The following is a 23,223-nucleotide window of genomic DNA, read 5'->3' on the forward strand; positions in this document are numbered from 1 at the left end:
CTCGGATATTCCTCACAGGTCCAGAAAAAATTTTGATAAAGCAACGCGCGTCGTCTCGAGCAGCGTGTGAAACAAAGGAATTCAGCCGAGAGGGCGGGACCACATCTCACTCAAGGCCTGCCCACAGGCAAATGACGTCACTGACGCGTAAAAAAACTCACGCATGCGCACGAGGGTTCAAGCATGATTGGTGTAATCGCACGTCATTCAAATCCATATAGTTAAAAAAAATAAATAAAAGGGTTGGTTTATTATCTAATAGACCACGTATATAGATATAAAGTATTTGTCCAAAAATATGCCACCACAACACGAACAAGGCTGCAACCCACCCACAAGCTTCAATAGTTATTACAGTATTTTCAACATGTTTGGTCATAACCTAGTCTATATCTCCAACATATTTCAGCAGTTATTTTGTCAGTTTCTGTTTCTTTGTTGGTATTTGTATTGTATAATTGAAATAGTGCTGTTATGCATTGCCTTGATATTACTCAGAGTTTTCATATCCATTTACACGTGTTTGGGAACACACAGGCACCAAATTATTCAAGTGAATCAGTCTCGCTTACTTTGTCTCTAAGGATGTTTTTCCCACCAAATAATCCCTAGAAATTAGGAGCCCAAGGCAGAAAACTCATGAAGAAAAGAATCCCCTTTTGCATTTCATGTATTAGACTGATAATGGAAAGGAAGGACTGTTGAAATGCTTTTTCCTTATTCTCGTGCACTGACAACCAGCTAATACTGTGATCTGATACACTGACCATCAGTGCAGGAGTAAAAGTGTGTGTGGACTTAATGACAACAACGCTCTGCTCTAAAGACTAAATGAGCTGTGTTTCTTCAGTGCCTCAGAGGCTCCAAGCTCTTTGCAATGCTTCACACTCACACACATGCACGCTGTTAACCCCTAAAGCATGAATCAGCTGGGGTGGTCACTACAACCGGTGAGGTGGGGAGGTGATCCGAGCAGGATCTGGCTTCTGATGTCAAGCGCCTGACCCCGCTGGGCGTATCCCGCTCTGGGGACAGTGTCAGGTGAGGAGTTTGACTTAAGGCAGTACATCTGTCAAACAGTAACCTATGTGTCAAACTCAGGATCTTTGTAAAATAAGTGTGCAAGTGTGTTTATCATATTTCACCGCCTAGTGGCCAGTTTTGGAACTTAACATTCTTTTCACACTTTCAGGGTGATGTTATTGTACTCATAAGTTACATAAAGCTGACAGCGTCCTCGTATGTAGCATAAAAATCAGGTTTGACCAAAATATAGCTTTAGCCAAAATCTCAACAGATGGACAGATTCCTGTACACATGGGTCAGAATGAGTTTGATCCCCAGACCTCTAGGACCTCAGGAAAGGCATGTTCCCATTTGTCACATTTCTGTCATATGTCCTGTTATGTCATGTAAACGTGTGTGTGTGTGTGTGTGTGTGTGTGTGTGTGTGTGTGTGTGTGTGTGTGTGTGTGTGTGTGTGTGTGTGTGTGTGTGTGTGTGTGTGTGTGTATACATCGGTAATGTACTGTGATGGTGAGCAGCATACAGACAGCGAGGATCCAGTGACAAAGGCAGACTCTGCCACCGGAGCAAGTGTGTGTGTGTGTGTGTGATTACACCTCATGCTGTGATCGTATAAATGTTTTGCCGGTTGTGATTACCATCCTGTCAGCGACGTGGCTGAGTGACACGTGAGCACGCTGCCACTGTTTGTGTGTGTTGTTTGTCCCTCAGGGGGACCTCCTGATCTAACACTGCACGTGTAACCATCTTTGGAGCAGACTGTCCTTGTCCTGCTGTTTATTATTTATCCTCCTGATCTTACTTCCATTCTTCTTCTTGTCTTTGTTTTGGAGAATATTTGGACCCGCCCCTCCATTCTGTGTAGTTTCATATTCTCTGGAGTTTGTTTGGTTCTTATATTTTCTCTCTCAGCTGCACATGACAGACATAAAGCCTTTTGTTGTCTCCGTCTCCAACTTTATGCCATTTGGCAGAATCTGTGCCCTCAGGTGTTTGACCAGCCCGCTGCTTTCTTTTATACACCCACTCCTCCATCCGTTCTGCCCTCTTTCCAGACAGTCTTTGCCAGCACTCCCTGGTGCTTCTGCTTTGGCAGAGCTGGGAAACAACACTGTGCCTTGTTGGGTTTTTGACCGGCCTGACTCAGCCCGGTCCAGACCAACTAAATTTCATTCTGCTGTGAAAATGCTTTCACTGAGTGGTCAGTTTTACTCACACAACCAGCCACTGCCTGTTTTATTGGGACATGAAGTTAGTGGGATGCTACTTAATTGCATAGTCAGACTGAATATCAGTGTCTCTGGCCGGGATTAAACTAGACACTGTTTGGTAGCGTATTAACCTTAAGCACTTGGAAAAAAAGATAACACATGAAGCAATGTCTGCAAGTCGCTATCATAATAGTCAATTTGTCAAGAATTGTATTATTATCAGTAGGGCAGTGCAGTCTTGTTTGAACGCCTGCATGATATCGCAGGATTTGACCACATATGGGAACAGCTGGCACAAACACAGCAGAGAATCCCCGGGTGGAGTGTGGGAGTTTCAGCACAAACCACTCAGCCCGGCTAATACTCGCTGTCACCAAGTGGACTTGCCGGTTTAAGACGTGCCAGTTTAAAATGGCTTCCATTGAAACCCCCATCCTCCGAATGGTTTGTGCCGACACTCCCACACTCCACCCGGGGATTAGTCTCTTCCCCCAAACAGCATCAATTCTAAAGGGAAAATGCTGTAGTGTTTTGTTTTTTTTGGCTGCAGTCACCGAAGTAGTCGCAAAAAGTGTAGTTTTTTTCAGTTCCCAGTGGAGAACGAAGACGAGGCAAACGGGAGAGATCGTGTCGGTAGTAAGTGCAGCTAACTAGAGTAGTAGTTCTCTCGTCTGCGCAACCACTTCGACATGTTTGAGTTCTGGGTCATAAACAAACCACAATTTTCAATTTCAATTTATTTTCCTTTATATAGCGCCAAATCACAACAGAGTTGCCTCAAGGCGCTTCACACAGGTAAGGTCTAACCTTACCAACCCCCAGAGCAACAGTGGTAAGGAAAAACTCCCTCTGAGGAAGAAACCTCAAGCAGACCAGACTCAAAGGGAAATGAAAGGGAAAATGAGTGCGTCTTAAGTCTGGACTTGAAAGTCTCCACAGAATCTGATTGTTTTATTGACGCAGGGAGACCATTCCACAGAACAGGGGCACGATAAGAGAAAGCTCTGTGACCCGCAGACTTCTTATTCACCCTAGGGACACAAAGCAGTCCTGCACCTTGAGAACGTAAAGCCCGGACCGGTACGTAAGGTTTAATTAGGTCAGCTAGGTAGGGAGGTGCCAGTCCATGAATAATTTTATAGGTTAGTAGCAGAACCTTAAAATCTGATCTCACTGAGACAGGAAGCCAGTGAAGAGACGCCAAAATGGGTGTAATGTGGTCGAACTTTCTGCTTTGTGTCAAAAGTCTGGCTGCAGCATTTTGAACCAATTGGAGAGCCCTAATGCTAGACTGCGGTAAACCAGAAAATAGAACATTGCAGTAGTCCAGTCTAGAAGAGATGAACATATGGATCAGGGTCTCAGCATCAGCCATAGACAGGATGGGACGAATCTTTGCTATATTTTGCAGGTGGAAGAAAGCAGTCCTAGTAATATTTCTAATATGGAGGCCAAAGGACAATGAAGGATCAAAAATTACCCCAAGGTTCCTCACTTTGTCAGTGTGATGTATGACACACGAGCCTAGGCTGTGTGTTAACTGGTCAAATTGATGCCGATGTCTCACTGGACCGTGGCCCGCAACACATCACATCATCACTTTTTCTTTTCATTTTCACTTTGTTTGAGGGTAATTTGCCCAAAAACTCAGAGAAAGTGCTATGTTTCTGTCCCCGCAAGTAGAGAAATACATCGTGTGTCATATTTTACACTTTTAGCGCCCGCCCTCAAAAGAGACTGCATTGCCCAATTCACTGTTTAATCAGTTGTCCCGCAAAATTGATCTTTTCTCATGCGGCAAGCTAAAGGACTAAAATTTGAAATTTGGTCCAACCCAAAGAGGTGGTCTCATTCCGGATCAAGTCTAACCGTAATCCATTTCTTAGCAGTGTTAAAACACTTTTTGGATGGTTCTGGCTTTCGGACCAATTACAGGAAGGTGAGGCAAATTATTGTCTCTCATTAAACAGTATAGAAACGGACAATATTTTAATTCATTAAACCTGTTGACTTTCTGGGCTGCTCCTCTGTTAGTTTCGCCAAAGACCAAATAACATGTTTTGTGTGTTGCTATGACAGGCGGTAAAAGTTAAAAATGTTTAACTGTTAACAGCATGTGCCATCATGTGGTGTTGGTGAAAATACCTCAACAATAATAACATAGTTCCAACAAAAAGGAATCTGTTCATTCATTTTTCTCTGTTCAAGCTGAACTTTTTTCCCGCTCAAATCACTGATCTGTATGAACAGAGGTTTCTGTCCACCCATTTGACCACAAGTCATCATCAGACACACGCATGTCGACAAACCAATCAAAGTCAAGTATATGGGGACACAGCCGACATGCGTAGATGATGACGTCAGGACGTAAGTACGTCATGAAAAGCCCTTTGTTTGGCCACGTGAAACCAATTTAATCAAACATACATAAACATGAACCTTGATTCAGACTTTGTTCCAGACATTCAGGTGGTGAAAATGTCCATAAACCTTTTTTTGACTTTGTAAATTGAAAATAGTTGATCTTTGGAGTGTCACACAAAACTTGCAATTTTAATGATGTGTTTGCCTAACCTCCCAAAATTTCCTTTTATTATATGGCTGCAATGCTACATGCACTCTGATTGGCTGATTTCCGGTCTGATCTTTTCCCATATCAGACCGGTTACCATGACAATCTGTCCAGAACGCATATCACATTCGTTATAAACCAGGAAGCTAAAAACACAATTAGAAAAACCAAGACAGATATGAACATGCTCCATAAATATCTAAACAGTATCAGAAAAAACACACAGATTGAAAGCTTACCAGCTAACGACCGGACCATCTGATAGCACGTTCTTCACGGAGGTGAAGCGAACAGGTCTGACTATTAGCCGTCAGCAGCTTTCATATTCTGTGTTTTTCGCACAGACCTCGCTATCGCTTGGTCCGTACTTACATCTCCCTCTGGTATTTTCCCGTACAGACCTCGCACTCTGTTAATAATCTTTATTATCAGTTTACATTGTAGAATTATGTGATTTTGTTCTTTTTTCTCCTTTTGTTCTTCTTGTCTTATCATTTATGTTAATGACTTAGGACATAGTCAGTAACTTGGACATTTGTTCAAGTATTCATCTCCGAATTAAAACTGGCTGTAAAAATGATTTAGTGAAAAATTGTCAAACAATACTCATGATTGTGTCACGTGTATATTTTATGTCTTTTTTTTATTTCACATGTAACATTTTGTTTTCTTGTTACTCAGTAACTTTGTGCATTTCATTAAAAATTCTGACTGGACAAAACTAGCTAATTTGCATTTTTCCCAACCATATTTAAAGTGCAATAATTCTGACCAAGAGTGTACAACAAGAGCAGGTTTGCAGCTCCTTAATTTTTCCAAATTTTCACAATTGCATCACGTCATCAGTATTCCTCAAACATGAATAATATTAATAAAATTCTCTTTCTCTGTTCCTTTCTCACACTTTTTCGTGGAACGTTTTTACACTCATCATAATACTCGCAGGCACATCACTCTCAAAACACTGAGGCACTTGGCCACAATCAGCCACCTACACACAGAATGTGGCACCGATGAAGTGTCACCACTGTGACACAAAAAAGCCAAAAGGCTGTTGTTAGATAAAGAAAATAGCCGAGGAAAATTGTAGGAAAAGAAATAAAACAAGCCCAGAAAAGAACAATATAAAAAGCGAAAGATGAAAGAAAACAAGCAAAATTTAGTGAGGGAGGAAAGGGAGGGATGGAGAGAGAGGATGAATTGGGTGATAATGGCTCAGTGTGGGAGCTGTTGTAGAAAAAGAAAGAACGGCTGTTTGAAGAAGAGAACAAAATGAGGCTGAAGGCGCTCAGACAGAATTAGAGCCACCACAGAGGGTGTGTCTGTGTGTGTGCACCACGAAAAGTGAGGTTTATATCTGCACGTGTGTGCGTGTGTGTTTGCAGACTAACAGCAAGGTAATATTTGTCACCAAAGAGCATTATTTTATTTTTTATTTTTTTATGAATTGTACTAGTTTAGGAAATGGAAACATGGCGCTTGTGTTGCAGCTCTGACCCGATGATGGAAATAACGAGAGGAATCTGGCGTGTGTGCTCTTTGTTTTGTTTGCTCGTATGTTTGTGAATATAAAAGTGAGAGAGGGCGACTTAAATGGGGGTACTTCGGTGCAAAAAACACCAGATAATGCTGCTTCCATTCATTTGCTCATCCGCCCACATTTTCCCTCGTTCCTTCTTTCTTTCTCTCCTGTCACTGGCGGAACTCCTCACTCATTAGAAATGGATTTTAATGCAGCCGAGCCTTAATGTGCTGTGAAGGTGTATCATTAGCTTTGTCTTCATTGTGCTCTTATTACCTTATGGTATGCAACATGATCGAGCAGTATATCCTTCTCTCACTCTACTTCTCTTTCTCCTTCGCAGGCAGAGATTGTCAAGCGTCTCAGTGCCATCTGTGCTCAGATCATCCCTTTCCTCTCTCAAGAGGTATGTGTCACCACTGCTAGACACGTGCAAACTCACGTCGTTCAAGAGAAGGAATCAGAATATGTTGAATTTTTAATTTTTAGAACTCTTTTTTGCTGGAGTGCATTTTAAAGTTCATGTCTCACTCCACTCAACACTATTTTTTTAATCTGTACCAAATTATAAATCATTTCTTCCAAGTCTTTAACTTGTGTAGGCCCTGATATAGCTGATTAAAATAAAATAAGCCAGAGTGTATCTTAAAAATGCTTAAAAAGGCAGATTCACAGCCATTTTGATCCAGAATCATGATGGAACCGTTTACATCTTTTAGCTGCCTGACGCTCAGCCTGTGGCCAGCTGCAGACCACTTCATGCTCAGAATAACGCCAGTACGCACGGTCAATCCGGTGTTGCCAACTGAGCGGTCCCCCCCTGAAAATTGGTCCCCCTTTGCCTTCACTGCGCATGTGTCATTTGGGACCACAGCAGTTCGTCTAAGTCTGACTCTCTACACCCAAAGTGATCAAAGGGAATATTGTGATTATTAAGCATCAAATGACAAAGTAAAACCTCTGAAATCATTCTAAAGTCAGTGTTAAGCAGAAACGAGGCTGTTTTAAGAAGAAACGAGGCGATAATCAGTGAGTCGCTACTGATGATCTGAAATTACGTAGGTGCAGCAGCTCGTCAGACTCAGACGTGCTGCTGTGGCGCTCTGATCGCTTCCTCCGTCTTTTATTATAAAATAATGCTGAATTTATGTGAAAATGATTGTTGTACAAAAGCTTCAGATATCTGTCACTGAGATAGATGATGACTGGAGTGCAGTTTGAAGCAGAAACCAGGTGATAATCGGTGAGTCGCTGGTGACACTTAGAAGTGACGCTGCTGAGCTGAGCTCCGAAATGATGCATGCGCAGTGAAGGTAGAGTGGACCGATTTTTTGGGGGGGGCTTTTTTTTTTTACAAATGTATTATGGCTTTAATATGGCTTTCAAGTCAAATTCTTGTATTTTGCTGATCAGTCTATTTCCATCTCTGCCTCCTTTTGTAACCCGTGGTGTATTCAGAAAAACAATGAAATACATTGAAATAAGATTGGATAGGCACAAACAAATAAGTAATAAATACATACCTTGAAAGACAACTGCGCCTGCTGATTTATTCCTCCTGTGTTTATACAGAGCAGTGATGTAGAATATCATTCTGCTGTCTGTGTTCCTCCGCTTTCACACAGCTCTGCATGCAAACAAAGTTATCTCCTTTCAAATCTTCCAAATTGTGTGAATTCAGTAAACATCTTGTAGCTGTCTTCACGTTTGCGTTGCTTCATTCTGTCTATTGTCCATCCGGAGTCAATGATCTGGTAAATATCCACGTTGCTAACACAAACGGCTGGGAGCTGATAATCTAGATCACTCGGTCAACAAATTATATAAAACCATACAAAAAACAAACAAGCAAACAAACAAAAATCCAACAGCAAACAAAACAAAAAAACTTTAACAATTTTAAATGTTAAACATTGTTATTATTTTTGCATTTTGGCTCAGCTTCCATTAAGTTCTTCTAATAGCTACTTTTAATTGTATAGCTGCTCAGTACAGATCTAACAAGTCAAAGCACAAAAGAAATACATTATTTTACAGTTTCTGTCACCTTTAGCATGATGATTAAACAGACTGACAGTAAAACCTGAGTATATGAGCTTTATTCCCAGCATGTCTGTGTGTGGGTGTGTTTGTGTTTCTGTGTGTCTGTGTGTGTGGTTGTACATGGGGAAAGACTGAAATACAGTTCTGCAGACACTCATGTGTTTTTGTGTGAATGTGAGTGTGCACTTATGTGTTGAAGGTAGGATGGCACAGCACCATCAGTTTGATCAATATTGACATGGTCTCTGTGTTTGTGTGAAAGTGTGTTTCTGCTATAGTGCACGTGTTTGCATTTGCGGGTGTGATTACTTTGTGACTTTGTACACAGAAGTGAGACTTTAGTCATTGTAGTTTTGCCAGTGTGTGATTGTCTATATACATCGATGGCAACGTTTGTATTTACTGCATTTGTGTCTGTGTGTGCATGTTTTAGGCCATTACTTGTCAGATGATAGTTGAATGTATTATTCAGTCTGGACAGATGCTTTATTTATACTGAGCATAACCTGTAGTGCAACAATGATGGGATCCTAATGAGCATTGCAAATCCAAATGTGACAGGAGGTGGGGCAGCCCTGTCTGGCGGACTTGTGCACATGCAAGTCACTCTACAATTAATTGGATACCATTTAGGCTTGTGTGGAGTGGTGTGACGGACCATAGTTGGTCCCTTGTGCCTTCAGTTCATGGTCTTTAAGCAAACTGGTGAATAATTATGCTGTGTTCTGCCAATTGAACACACACAGGCAACTATGCGCACGGTCCTCTGTATGTTCCACCGGCAGAACGCAGCATAATTATTCATGTTTACTTCAATACCATGGATGGAACAATAATTAAATCCCTGATAAAGGAGATTTTTTTATGTTTGTTTGTTTGTTGCACTAACCAGCACATGAGCATGTTAAAGCACTGTGCCTTCTGCGTGCAGAGCTGTGACGTCCCAAACAGACTCTGATATATGTATCTGTGTGTTGGCCTCCTGTTACACATGTAGACATTTAGTCTTAAAGAAAAAAATATGAAGTAAACTGTTACCTCTTTAAATTTGTCCAACATTTATAATTAATTAAAAAAAATTTTAATCTGTGCTGCTTCTGACACATTCTGTCAAGTGTAATTAGTTAAGGGCAAGGTTTTAAATACACTAAATAGAGATGCTATCACACCTCCTTTTGGCATGCTCCCTCCAGATTTTTGTGCATTCGGGTGGACACACCCAAAATTGCATGTAAATGAATGCAAACGTTCATGGAAAATATGGTCTATTTTCTGCATTTGACATAGAGTATCCTTGTTGTGCACTAATAAATGCGTAACTCAGCATGCAAGTATATTTGTGAGTGCAATGTGTTTGGACATGTTTTTGCACTCACAGACCTTTAGTAAATCAGGCCCTGGATTTGCAGCCTCAACTGTTTTTTTATACACCTTTCTATGCTTGTGTCTTATGGTGTCACTGTGTAACTGGATATCTGTCTGTTTGCAGCACCAACAGCAGGTAGTCCAAGCAGTGGAGAGGGCCAAGCAAGTCACTATGGCTGAACTCAATGCCATTATCGGGGTGAGTTCCATCCATTCACCATGGCAAAGTAAATACAGGCATGCGCAGACATCTATGCACATACACATGCACATGCATAAAAACAATAGATGTTTCAGTCCGTAACTGGTGTGAATCGTGGGATATTTGTTTGAAAGACTTGACTTCCGGTCTTAATTCTGATAAAATGCTTATTAAAACAGAAAGCATTGCTCCATCAGTATTTTTACTCTCTTATCTAACAGCCAGTCTTCACCAGTAGACACGTCTGCAGCAGGTTGTTATTGTTCCTGCCACGCATGCTTTCTGGCACCATTCATTACTGTGGGCCTGGAGGAGCAGTCAGGCAGGGATTGTGTTTGGGCTGGGTCAAGTGAAAGCTGAGGGCCTGTGATCAGCACTGCATGAACTGAGCCAACTTTGATTTCTTTTAACTGTCTTTAAATGATTCATTTTCATATGTGAATTTTTAATATCCACAGAGAACAGTGTTAGATTTTAAGCAGCTGTTGTGCGCCACTTGGTTTTTCCGCACTGTCTGTACAGCAGACAGCTCTTATTGACAAGAAGTAAAAATTACATGATAGCATACTGCAGCATGTTAGTCAACTTTGAAGCTGCACAGAAAATGAAGCACCGACATGCAGCCGTCTAAATTCCTAAGCGCGTTATTCAGCCTGTGATGTGAAACAATTAGTTAAATTGTTTGACCGTCTTGCCCAGTTATGCTAATCAACTCAATTTGCATTTGTTTTTATGGATTAATATTGTGAAAGTGGGTTTTACAATCTGTGCAGAGAAAACAGATGATGCAGCAATGTTTCATTCACATTTTTATAACTTTTGGAACCATATGCAATTTGTTAATTTCATTTGAGGTAAAAAGGGAGGTCTTTTTTGTACTTCTTCTAGATTTTTTTTGCTGGTTAAACCCCGACACTGTCACCTAGTGAATGGATGAATACACTTAAAGGTCAAATCAGAGGACAGCAGGTGACTGGCTCCAAATTATACACATTTGCATACATCTATCTGGAGCCCTTCAGATGTTCACGCATGCACAGTACATATCCTGATGAATAGGGGTGGAATGATACACCATGTGTCATGATAATCACATTGTGAGGCCTGTATTGGATTATATCGGTTTTTGAAATGAGTATAGTGATATTATAAAAAGTCAGCTACTGCATGGAAGAAACAAGAGCAATCCGAGAATCCGTTTCAACTCCAAAATTCATTGGAGTCTTCCATCCCCTAAAAAAATTTGGTGAGAATCCATTAAGTATTTTTTTTCTTTACATAATCCTTCAAAACCTATATAAAGTGAAATCTTGATCCAGAATCTGGATCACCTCCAAAATGGAATTGAGTCTTCCATGGCCTAATATCTATCTGTGGTGTAAATTTCATCTAAATCCGTGCAGTAGTTTTGAAGTAATCCTGCTAAAATAAATAAATAAATACACACCGATGATTTTATTACTTCTTTGGTGGATGTAATAATGACCTCATGCAGAAGAATCATAAATGATTTTTTTAAATATACAAATAGGAAATAAATAACATTGATTACAATTTATACTTCAGAAGAATTACCTTTTTTAAACATTTACTACAAATTGCGTAATTATTGTGAACAACGATTATATATTGTGATATGTGTCAAATCGCTCGTGGTATGTACTATTATGAATCATTCTACCCCTGGTGACAGGTCCATGCAATAGCTTTCAAACATCAACCCAAACACAAAACACTTTATGCACAGACATGCTGGTGTGTGCAAATGGTCAATGAAAGGTGTGTGTATCCACACACACACACACACACACACATGCATGTGTGCGTGGTGATAGTTGAGAGCGCTGTGGTAGATGGGGCTTTCCAGAGCTTGTCAGAGCACTGATCACATTACTGTCTACTTAAAGCCTTTTGTTCCTCCCGGCGCTACAAACACTCCTGTCTCTAAGGTGTGTGTGGGTGTGCTACCTTGACAAAGCGCACATCAAAACACATCATAATGCTGCCCCTCAGGAAAATTGCCTTTCTTTATCTCTCTGCTCTTTTGCTTTCCACTATCTCTATCCTCATACTCTTCTTTTATCCCTCTTTCTCTTTGTCTTTCTTTTTCCTCTCTTTGTGTTCTTTCTCTGTGTGCCACAAGTTTATTTCTGGGTTTTCTCATCCATCAATTTGTCACCTTTATTTATTTATTTAATTGTTTGTTTGTTTTTTTGCCACTTCATGCCTGTCCTTGTTTTCTCCTTTTACTTGTTTTTGCCATGTCTTATCTTTTGAGCGGCACACTTTCCCGTTGCTCTTCCTGCACACATTAACTCTTTCTGTTTATCTTTTTAATGCTCTGATTCATCCGTCCCCACCTGGATTTCCATTCCTTCCATCATACTTTCCCTTTCTTCATACACATCATTTACTTTCTGACTCATATGTTCTCTTCACTTTGTTTTCTCTTGGCCTCTTTCTCTGTCTCTCTCTCTCTCTCTCTCTCTCTCTCTTTCACTCTCTCATTTGTCTTTCTTCCATAACACTGGTAAAAAAAAATACTAATAATTCTTGCATGGACTTTGAGAACTGATTTAATGTCATTTTGGGGTGCTGAATCCAAATCTGATCTCAGATTTCTTCTATCACATCACTTTTTTTGCAATCTGCATGTTCCATATTAATGGATTATGCATAAGTTGTTTGTTCACTCACAAGTTTGACGTCACTAATCGTGCAGAAAAGTAGCTTCAAAAGCATAGTTTTTAAACCAGGTTCGCAAAATGAGAACAAGAGCTGTAATATCGTTTATGGCGCCATAGAGGTGTGTGAGACAGTAGCTTTTGGTTCAATGCTTGATACCAGTAATATGTTTTCATATCTCAAAAATGTGATGTGATTGGCAAAAACTAACACCAGGTTCAGATTCAGCACCTCCAAATTATCCATATTCCATTGAAAAACTCCATGCAAGAAAAATCGTGTTGACCAGTGTAATAAAGCCTCTTCTTTACCTCAATATCTCACCTTTTTCACATTGGTTTACGTTTGACCTTTTTTCTTGACTTATGTCTCATTATTTCCTTATGCATCCCTTATCATTCAGTTTGCTTCTCAGTTTTTCCTTTTCCTGTTTCTTGTTGTTCGTGTTTGTCTCTCTTGCATCTTAATTCATTAATCTCTTGAATGTTCTATCATCCACTGTCTTATTGTCCTCCCTGAGTGTAAAACTCATTTTTGACTTTGGCTTATTTCACTTTCTCTCTCTCTCTCTCTCTCTCTCTCTCTCTCTCTCTCTCCCTCTCTCTCATCTCGCATCTCGCTTTACTCGCCCAACATTCACCTTCCAAATCTTAAACTCAACCCTGCTTACTGTAACCCTGATCCTCTTTCCACACTGTTCTTGATCTTTGTCACTTTTCTCTCTGCTTGTTTTATTCTCTCTCTCTCTCTCTCTCTCTCTCTCTCTGTTCTCTTCTTTTCCCGGCCTTTTCTGAACACCCACCCCTTCCTTTGTATGTCACTATCCCTCCACAACCCCTTCCTCCCCATTCTCTCTTGTCCCTGTGGCCACAGCAGCAGCAACTCCAGCACCTGTCTCATCATACCCCCGGAATCCCTCTGACGCCACACCCATCAGGCCTGCCTTTGGGGGTGGGGAACTCAGGGCTTCTGGCGCTAACTGGGGCCCTGGGGGTCTCAGCCCACCTTGCCTCCAAAGACGAACGAAATCACCTTGACCCTGAACATCTTCGAGGTAAAAAGCTGTACAATGTAGACTATGGACTTTGTAAAACAAGCTTAACTGTTGTAGCTCACAGTGGTCTTCACTGTCTAAAGTAACACCCCTATTCCACAGGTTGCTGTTCTATTATGATCACTCACAACAAAAAAAGTGCAAAAAATTAGACAAAATGGTTTACTACGGCTTGCCTCCTAACAGGCTGGTTTATAAAGTGCAGACCTGGCAACTATCTGGATTATAAAGTGTAGACCTGGCAACTCTCCTGAAAATGAAAGTAAGGAGCTGCGCCCTTGGCTAGAACCGCAACAATCGCTGCTTCTCCTTCAAATTTTTAGCCTGATGGAGCACGATCAAACAAACTTCAAGTTGTACTCACTAGGAATTCCCCAATTAAAGACATTCGAACATGACTGAAGTTGTTAAGACTATGAACACCTGGAAGTTACCGTGCACTAGCTACAATTTGGCAAATCGGGATAAAATTTTTGAATAAAATTTTACCCCGATTTCAAAACTGGTGCAGATGATGGCTGTAACTTCACATATACCAAGTTTGTTCAAGACTGACAAAGATGGAGCAAGAAGTTATTATGATGCTTCAAAATGTGCCCTGATTTGATATTTGGGATGAAACAGGAAGGAACAGCGCTCTGTGGAACAGCCCATAAGGTTGATTCATCTACACAGGATGTCTTAGCCACCCAAGTTATATGTGTATTAGCCCTAATACAGTAGTGTTCAGAATAATAGCAGTGCTATGTGACTAAAAAGATTAATCCAGGTTTTGAGTATATTTCTTATTGTTACATGGGAAACAAGGTACCAGTAGATTCAGTAGATTCTCAAAAATCCAACAAGACCAAGCATTCATGATATGCACACACTTAAGGCTATGAAATTGGGCTATTAGTAAAAAAAAAAAGTAGAAAGCAGAGCAGGGAGAGAGTTGAGAATCCTGACTGCCTGGTGGAAGAAACTGTCTTTGAGCCTGCTGGTTTTAGCCCGGAGACTCTGCAGTCTCCTCCCCGATGGCAGCAGGCTGATAAAACTGTGAGTTGGGTGGGTGGGGTCACCTGCGATCCTGGTGGCTTTGCAGGTGAAGCGGGTGTGGTAGATGTCCAGCAGAGAGGAGAGAGGGACACCGATGATCTTACCAGCTGCTTTCACAGTATGCTGCAGGGTCTTGTGGCAGGATATGGTGCAGGCACCGTACCACATGCTGCTGGTCAGGATGCACTCAATGGTACCCCTGTAGAAGGAGTACATGATGGGGGTCAGGGCTCTTGCTTTCCTCAGTTTCCGTAGAAAGTAGAGTCACTGTTGGGCTTTTCTGGCCAGAGATGTGGTGTTGATGTTCCAGGACAGGTCTTGGGAGATCTGTACACCCAGGAACTTTGTGCTGCTCACCCGCTCCACTTCAGCACCATTGATGGTTAGTGAAACATGCTGAGCAGGCTCTCTCCTGAAGTCCATGACAACCTCCTTCGTCTTCTCTACATTCAGGTGGAGATTGTTGTCCGTGTACCACGTAGCCAGGAGGCTCACCTCACTCCTGTAGCTAGTCTTATCGTTGTTGTTGATGAGACCCACCACAGTCATGTCGTCTGCGAACATGATGAAGAGGTTGGAGCTGGATGTACGTGTGCAGTCGTGGGTCAGCAGAGTGAAGAGGAGGGGGCTCAGCACACATCCTTGGGGGCCCCTGTGTTCAGCGTGAGGGTGCTGGAGGTGTTGCTGCCGAACCGAACTGCCTGTGGTCTCCCCGTCAGAAAGTCCAGCAGCCAGTTGCACAGGGATGTGTTGAGTCCCAGCTGGACTAGTTTGAGGATGAGCTGCTGGGGGATGATTGTATTGAATGCTGAGCTGAAGTCGATGAACTCCATTCTGACATGTGGGTCCTTAGTCTCCAGGTGAGTGAGGGCTGAGTGGAGGGCAGTGGAGATAGCATCGTCGGTCGAGCGGTTGGACCGATATGCAAACTGGTAGGGGTCCAGTGGGGGGGGACAGATTTGATGTGGTCCATGACTAGCCACTCAAAGCACTTCATAAAGATGGGAGTGAATGCAACCGGGCAGTAGTCATTGTAGCAGGAGGGAGACGACTTCTTCGGGACCAGGATGATGGTGGTGGCTTTGAGGCATGTCGGGACAACAACTTGTCTCAGCGAGATGTTGAAGATGTCTGTGAAGACATCTGTGAGCCCGTCAGCACAGTCTCTCAGGACACAACCAGGAATATCATCGGGACCGGGGGCTTTCCTAGCATTGATCCTTCTGAGCGTTCACCTCACGCTATCCAAAGATAGTGACAGCACCTGGTCGTCAGAAGGCAGAGGGATCTTCTGTGCTGGAGTTTTGTTGTCAGCCTCAAAACGAGCAATGAAGTCAGTCAGCTGATTTAGCAGAGAGGGGGTGTTGTCGCAGGTCTGCGGGGTGGGCTTAGAGTCCTTTCTGTTCATTCTGTATGGAGTTTTCATGTTGTCCCCGGGTTTGCATGGGTTCCTTCTGGGTGCTCTGGCTTCCTCCCACTTCCAAAGACATGCAGGTTAAGTGGATTGGTGACTCAAAAGTGATGGTATGTATGTGTGAGTGTGACTGTGTTTCTCTGTCTATATACGAGGTCTGTCAATAAAATATAGGTTCTTTTTATTTTTTCAAAAACTATATGGATTTCATTCATATGTTTTTACGTCAGACATGCTTGAACCCTCGTGCGCATGCGTGAGTTTTTCCACGCCTGTCGGTGACGTCATTCGCCTGTGAGCACTCCTTGTGGGAGGAGTTGTCCAGCCCCTCGTCGGAATTCCTTTGTCTGAGAAGTTGCTGAGAGACTGGCGCTTTGTTTGATCAAAATGTTTTCTAAACCTGTGAGACACATCGAAGTGGACACGGTTCGAAAAATGAAGCTGGTTTTCGGTGAAAATCTTAACGGCTGAGGAGAGATTTTGAGGTGATACTGTCGTTTTAAGGACTTCCCACGGTGCGAGACGTCACGCAGCGCTCTCAGGCGCCGTCGTCAGCTTGTTTCAAGCTGAAAACCTCCACATTTCAAGCTCTATTGATCCAGGACGTCGTGAGAGAACAGAGAAGTTTCAGAAGAAGTCGGTTTCAGCATTTTATCCGGATATTCCACTGTTAAAGGAGATTTTTTAATGAAAGACGTGCGGGCGGATTGCAGCGGCGGATTGCAGCGTTGGCTCGCAGCCGCCGCAACGCTCCGCCACAGAAAAACACCTCTGTTGGAAGCCTTAAGGACAAGTTGGAACATTTCCAGCTGTTAAACAATTTCTCATATACTCACTCCACTGAAAGCCATCAAAAGCCGCCTGTATTTTACAAATGTTATCAACACGGAGGTGTTTTTCCTGTGCCGCCGCACCGCGCCGGCTGCGTCCCGACGCGCGGACCCGTCCGCACATTCTTTCATTAAAAAAATCTCCTTTAACAGTGGAATATCCGGATAAAATGCTGAAACCGACTTCTTCTGAAACTTCTCTGTTCTCTCACGACGTCCTGGATCAATAGAGCCTGAAATGTGGAGGTTTTCAGCTTGAAACAGGCTGACGACGGCGCCTGGGAGTGCTGCACAACGTCTCGCACCGTGGGAAGTCCTTAAAGCGACAGTATCACCTCAAAATCTCTCATCAGCCGTTAAGATTTTCACCGAAAACCAGCTTAATTTTTCGAACCGTGTCCACTTCGATGTGCCTCACAGGTTTAGAAAAAATTTTGATCAAACAAAGCGCCAGTCTCTCAGCAACTTCTCAGACAAAGGAATTCCGACGAGGGGCTGGACGACTCCTCCCACAAGGAGTGCTCACAGGTGAATGACGTCACCGACAGGCGTGGAAAAATTCACGCATGCGCACAAGGGTTCAAGCATGTCTGACGTAAAAACATATGAATGAAATCCATATAGTTTTTGAAAAAAATAAAAAGGACCTATACTTTATTGACAGCCCTCGTACAGCTGGCGTCTTGTCCAGGCTTTTCCTTGCCTCAAGCCCAATGTCTGTTGGGATAGACTCTGGCTCCCCCGCAACTCTTAAATGGAATAAGCAGGATAGAAGATGAATGACAGAATGAATATTCTGTTATTTGAGAATGTTCTATACTGGTTCTTGTGGTGTCACAAGTGTCAATTTTATCTCACAGACTGATGTCGCCGACCGAACAACTGACTTTAGAATGATTTAAGAGGTTTTAATTTGTCATCTGATGATTAATAATCACATTTTTCCCCTAGATCACTTTGAGTCCAGAGAGTCAGACTCAGAGAGTCAGTCTCAGACGCATGCGCAGTGAAGGTGCAGTGGACCGTTTTAGGGGACCGTTGGGTCAGTGACACCGGCCTTCACCTCTTGTTTGGCTGTAGTGAGTGTTTTTGTTAACAAAATGTAGTTTGAGGTTTACTCTTGCCACCTGCTGTTGTGAATGTATATGGCAAGTGAAAGTCAAGTCCCTCATTGTCAGACAAAACTGTGTTTTTCAGGTGTATTTGCAGGGGCGGGGGTGCATGAAAACCACATTGTATTTAGGCCAATAGGATAAAATAATAATTACTATGAACATAGAATAGTGGACGCTAGGGCAGCAACAAGGCACATATAGCAACCTGATATCCCCGTCTGCTTTTATGTTCTTTTATGTGTTACAAGATGCCAACATCGCCAGGAACAAGAGGTTCGGTGGTCCTCATCTGTGTCTATCAGGACTCAAAAATGTCTAAGATGAATATGCAGTAGTTTTTACAGCATTACTTTCAGAACTTTTGCAGACCCACTGACTCCATTAATCCAACACAGGCCCTGCAAATCACAGAGAAAATGCTGTGAAATTGTCCAGATTGAAATAACCAGATTTTGCGCAAAAAAAAAAAAAATGTTTGCTGATAAAATACTTGGCTGCCTCGTGCGCATGTGTTCATTTGCCTTTCATGTAACTAATTTAACTTTGCAACAGAATGAGCACAATAAGCTTAATGCATATTTCAGCTGCAGAAATTAAGAACTGCTTTTTGTCATTTCAGAGCAAATATAGAATAAAGCTATATTGCCTCTGTGTTTGCTTTATTTGTTCACCAAGTTGTGTTCGACTGACATTGACCTTTCTTGTTTACGCTGCTGTCAACATATGGACGGGCACAATTGTGGAAGTTGTGCAAACGCAGTGGAATCGGCTTCTCTCAATGAACTTTGGTTCACCCTGATTGAATATCTTATCTTCGCGCTCTGTTTCAGGCAATGAGCCAAGAGAGACTTTCTCATGAATAAACCGAGAATCAGAAAGGAAAAAAAGGATCTGTGTACTGCCGTGTTGTGCGTGTGAGTTTGTTGCACGTGGGCAGCTGTGTGTTCCTGTTCTTACATGAGAAGGAACGAAAGAATAAACAGATAGTGAGTGTTGAAAGAGGTAGTAGAGGAAGACGCCGAGCTTTGTCTGGTCCGAGAACGGAGAGGAGAAGAAAGTAGGAGGGAGGGGAAAGGAGAATGCTATCAGCACAATAGCAGGTCTGTATCCTTATTAGAGAGAAGCCGTCATAGTTTAGTCTAACCGTGCATGACTGTTGTTATTATTATTAGGACTGACGTCAAACTTTTTCTCTTTTCCTTTTTCTCTCGCTCCCCTTCCTGCACCTCATCCCAGAGGGAGCACCCAGCAGGGTGAGTAGCTGTGCATGCATGCTCGTGCACGTTAGTAAGTGTTGTGTGCATTCACCGTGTGTGTGTGTGTGTGTGTGTGTGTGTGTGTGTGTGTGTGTGTGTGTGTGTGTGTGTGTGTGTGTGTGTGTGTGTGTGTGACAGTGTTAAACTGAGGGAAAAGGAGACACTGTAAAGTGGCCTCTCAGAAAAAAAGGCTGCGTATTGCTGGAGCGCAGCCAGCTCTACACCCGCACAATAGCTGCTCGGCGCCATCAACCTTGAGCTTCTCAAGGTTTTCTACATCACACTAACATCTCGGCTCTCAACATTTTGCCGTTATCTGGAGGGGAAACACAGTCTGAGTGAGTGAACAGTCAACAATTTGTTTATCAGCAGCACAAATGTTCTCTTAATCCTGACAAATTACAGGACAAATGATCGGATAAAATCTGAGTTAATTGTGAATAGTGCCCAAAACACAGCAGCCAAGTCAGCAGTGGAGAAAACAATTCCTCTTGAATGTTCACTTGATTATGTTATGCATGTAGTTTTTTAACATTTAAACTAGTGCAATATCCCACAGTCAGGTACATAAGTATTTGTAGAGGGTGAGTACTTTTTTTTTATTTATTTTTATTGTAATTTTGCCTCTATACACCATAACAATGGAGTTGAAATGAAACAATGAAGGTGTGCTTGTATTGTAGACTGCCAACTTTAATTCAAGGGTTTCAACAAAAATATTACATTAATAATTAAAAATTATGGCAAATTTGGATATCTCAGGAATCATCAATCCTGCCCTGCGTGTTTTATATGTCTCCTGGCTGCAACCATGTATGATTAGTTTAGTCTGGCTTTTACTAGCTCTTCAATGGCTGATCACACCTGACTTAGTTAATTAGCAGTCGGTGGAGCACCAAGAGTTGTAAATTTGAAGTGCAGGTGCCTTACAGGATCAGAGCTGGTGACTATTTACATCAATCATTATGAAATACAAATACTGTTTGGTAAATCTGTCTGGGGGACATGAAATGAGTCACATTTTCGTGACATTGTATTTTGTTTTACTATTTCTGACCCTACCCCCTCACCTCACCCTAACCACAACATAACCCTCTCCCTTCACCTAATCCTAGCCATAACCCCCACATCACCCCACATTTTGTAAAACTGTCACAAAATGAATTCATGCTCCCGTCACAAAAATGTTATGGTATCATGAACCAGTAGATTATATCATGAAATGGTGTGAGATTGGGTTGGTATTTGGCAGTGACTGGTACTCTGCATTCATCTGCTACACTTCTTTGTAAGCAGTCATATCAAAAGTAGGAAATACAAATTTTTCCTGCTAATTTAATAAATTGGGCCTGATTTCCTCAAATTTAAAATCAGGATACAGATGGGGGCCAACAGTCATCATTGGGAGACAGGCCTTAGTCAAATTTTCCTGCCTTTCACAACAAGTGGACACGTTGTTAAGCTGTAAGTTCAACCAACAACTGTGCTTGTTAACTATTATATAACAAATCTGAAAAAAATCTTGACTTAAAAGTGCAGTACTAATTTATTGTTGTCCATGCTGTGAACATCCATGTTGACCAAGAACATACTGGGAGTTCAAAATCATGTGTCACTCAGATTCAGAATTGTGTTTTTTTTTTTTTTTTCAATTTTAGTATGAATTCAGCGTTTGCTGTTTCGCAGTTATGAATCTCACGCCATCTCACAGTCTGTGACTCACACGAGAGGTCGGTTTCCGCAGAGTTCCGATTTAGGGCACAGTGTAAACACACCTCGTGAAGTATGGACAACCAGACAACATCGGGCACGACAGAACTTCTTCACAGGTGTGACACCTCCTCTAGATAACCCTCTCAACTCAGGAGAACGTATCATCATACTCACCCATGAACTCGCTGGATCAACGCTATCCACATCCTCGCTAGCCATTGTTTACATGCGCTGTGAGATGTTGGAGCATTCAGGGAAGTGCAGGGGGCCACCAGGGGGATTATGGGAAACGTTAAAGTACCGAATTCATCACTTTCCAATAATACAGGCCAGGCAGGGCTTAATTTGAGGGGGAGCAAGCCGGAGCGTGCTCCGGAACCTCGGACACGCGCTCCGGAACCTCTGACGTTGGCTCCGCCAGCTATTCATACTGGATCCGTGATCCGCCACGTCTCTTGACTAGCAAAATATTAAAAATCACCATGGACTTTCGCTGCGAAAATTCACCCAGGTGCGTCATCAAATAGGAGGAGCTTCCACTCCGCTCGGCGTCAAGTCATCATGACGGACCTTTCACACGGAGCAAGTTGTTGTGGAAAGCTCCCAATACAGAGAGTATCATTATTTGCTGCAGGAGCTGCGTCTGGATGACGGCCGCTTTCAGCGGTCTTTCCGCCTCTGCAGGACCCAGTTTGAGGACCAACTGTCCCGTTCATGCGCACACATGTAAACAATTAAAAAAAAAGGAAACTCCGCTCCTTGCTGCAGCTCGCTCTTCCCCCAAAAAACTCTGTCATTATTGTTTTTAGAAACCAGTCACCATTTGTTTTATTATACATCTGTGTAGTTAATTAATAAAATATTCTCCACACAGACGATTCGCTCGCACGCGCACGTAAAAATAGAAAAAAAGAACGAAACTCTGCTGCTTGCTGTGAGGCTGCTCCTCGCACTTTCCCAAAAAAATCTGTCATAATTGTCTTTAGAAACCAGTCACCATTTGCTTTATGATAGATCTGTGTAGTTAATAAGTAAAATAATCTCCATGGATGATTCCCTCGCGCGTGCACGTAAAAATAAAAAAAAAAGAAACTCTGCTCCCCCTGCTGTGGTGCTGCTGCTCGCTCCAAAAACTCTTGTCATAATTGTGAAATAAAGGACAAAAGAGACATAAGTCCTGCTCACAGGCTGCTACCAGATACAGGACATGTTCACATCTTCAGTCAAGCTCCAGACATCTGCACGTCACTACATATTCAGTCCCTGATTGGTCATTGCGGTGCGACGAGATGAAAAAGTTCATATTTTTCAACTTGGGGAGGAGGGCAACACGACGTGATGTGACGCAATATCACGCTGCAAACACGCAAAACGCTCAAAATCGCTTCACTCGCATCGCACTGCGTGGTTTGGCGCCAAAACGCGTCCTTACATAGGGATTACATGGCAACCTGTGGCTGCAGTCGCTCTTATCGCGCCCGGTGTGAATGTGGAGAACATAACTCCCGCGATAAACGAGGGACCACTGAGGAATTTGTACTCTATCCGGATTTGGTGTGATTAGTGTTATTAGGCCTACAATACATGCCCAGTTTATTTTTGGTGTGGCGCACAGCGTTGTTCGCAAGCCCCCTCCCCGCCTTTCTTTTTTTTTTCATCCTCTGCGCTCCGGGACCTCCCACTGTACAAATTAAGCACTGAGGCCAGGCGTGGTCATAGGCAGAACATATTTCAAATCTCTCCCTTAATTAAATGTTGTGTAAATGTGCGATGTGAAATGATGATGGTCCTTCAGGTTACCTTAAGTAAGTGTTTTTTTTTTTTTAAAGCACTTAGTCGTTTCTGGAAAAAGTGAAACATGAACTGTATAATGACTAAAGTTCAACTGTCCTCACATAGCCTTTCAATATTACACACACTTTGTGCAACTGTAGTTAAAAAAAATTCCAGTTAATTGCCTGCGGACTGAATACAGTGTAAAGTGGCTGTTTGAACTCCAGCGGACGTCTGAGATTTTTTTTTTCTTTTTTTTTTTTGCGTGTCTGGTTGCAGATTGATTTGTGGGAGCTGTGTGAACATTCCCTCACTGTTCTGGCTGCAACGGACAGCTGGTCTTCATCAGTGTAACTGTTGATAACAGAGGGGAGGAGGATTAGAGAGAGATGGAGAATGAAATT

At 42.4% G+C, this 23,223-nt stretch overlaps 1 protein-coding gene across 5 annotated transcripts in view; it reads left to right on the top strand.

Annotated features, from left to right (window-relative positions):
• The window catches only part of tle2b (TLE family member 2, transcriptional corepressor b), a 270,457-nt gene that overhangs the window by 179,824 nt on the left and 67,410 nt on the right, over positions 1-23,223 (top strand). For 4 of the 5 annotated variants that reach the window (XM_034179780.1, XM_034179784.1, XM_034179782.1 and 1 more), the window contains 4 exons: positions 6,675-6,737; positions 9,864-9,938; positions 13,500-13,680; positions 19,314-19,330. In XM_034179780.1, coding sequence (XP_034035671.1) covers positions 6,675-6,737; positions 9,864-9,938; positions 13,500-13,680; positions 19,314-19,330 — 336 coding nt within the window. The remainder of the gene's footprint in view (positions 1-6,674; positions 6,738-9,863; positions 9,939-13,499; positions 13,681-19,313; positions 19,331-23,223) is intronic. The other variant, XM_034179781.1, reaches the window with a different exon arrangement.

This window comes from Thalassophryne amazonica, chromosome 10 (assembly GCF_902500255.1).
Source record: "Thalassophryne amazonica chromosome 10, fThaAma1.1, whole genome shotgun sequence".
Taxonomy (NCBI): Eukaryota; Metazoa; Chordata; class Actinopteri; order Batrachoidiformes; family Batrachoididae; genus Thalassophryne; species Thalassophryne amazonica.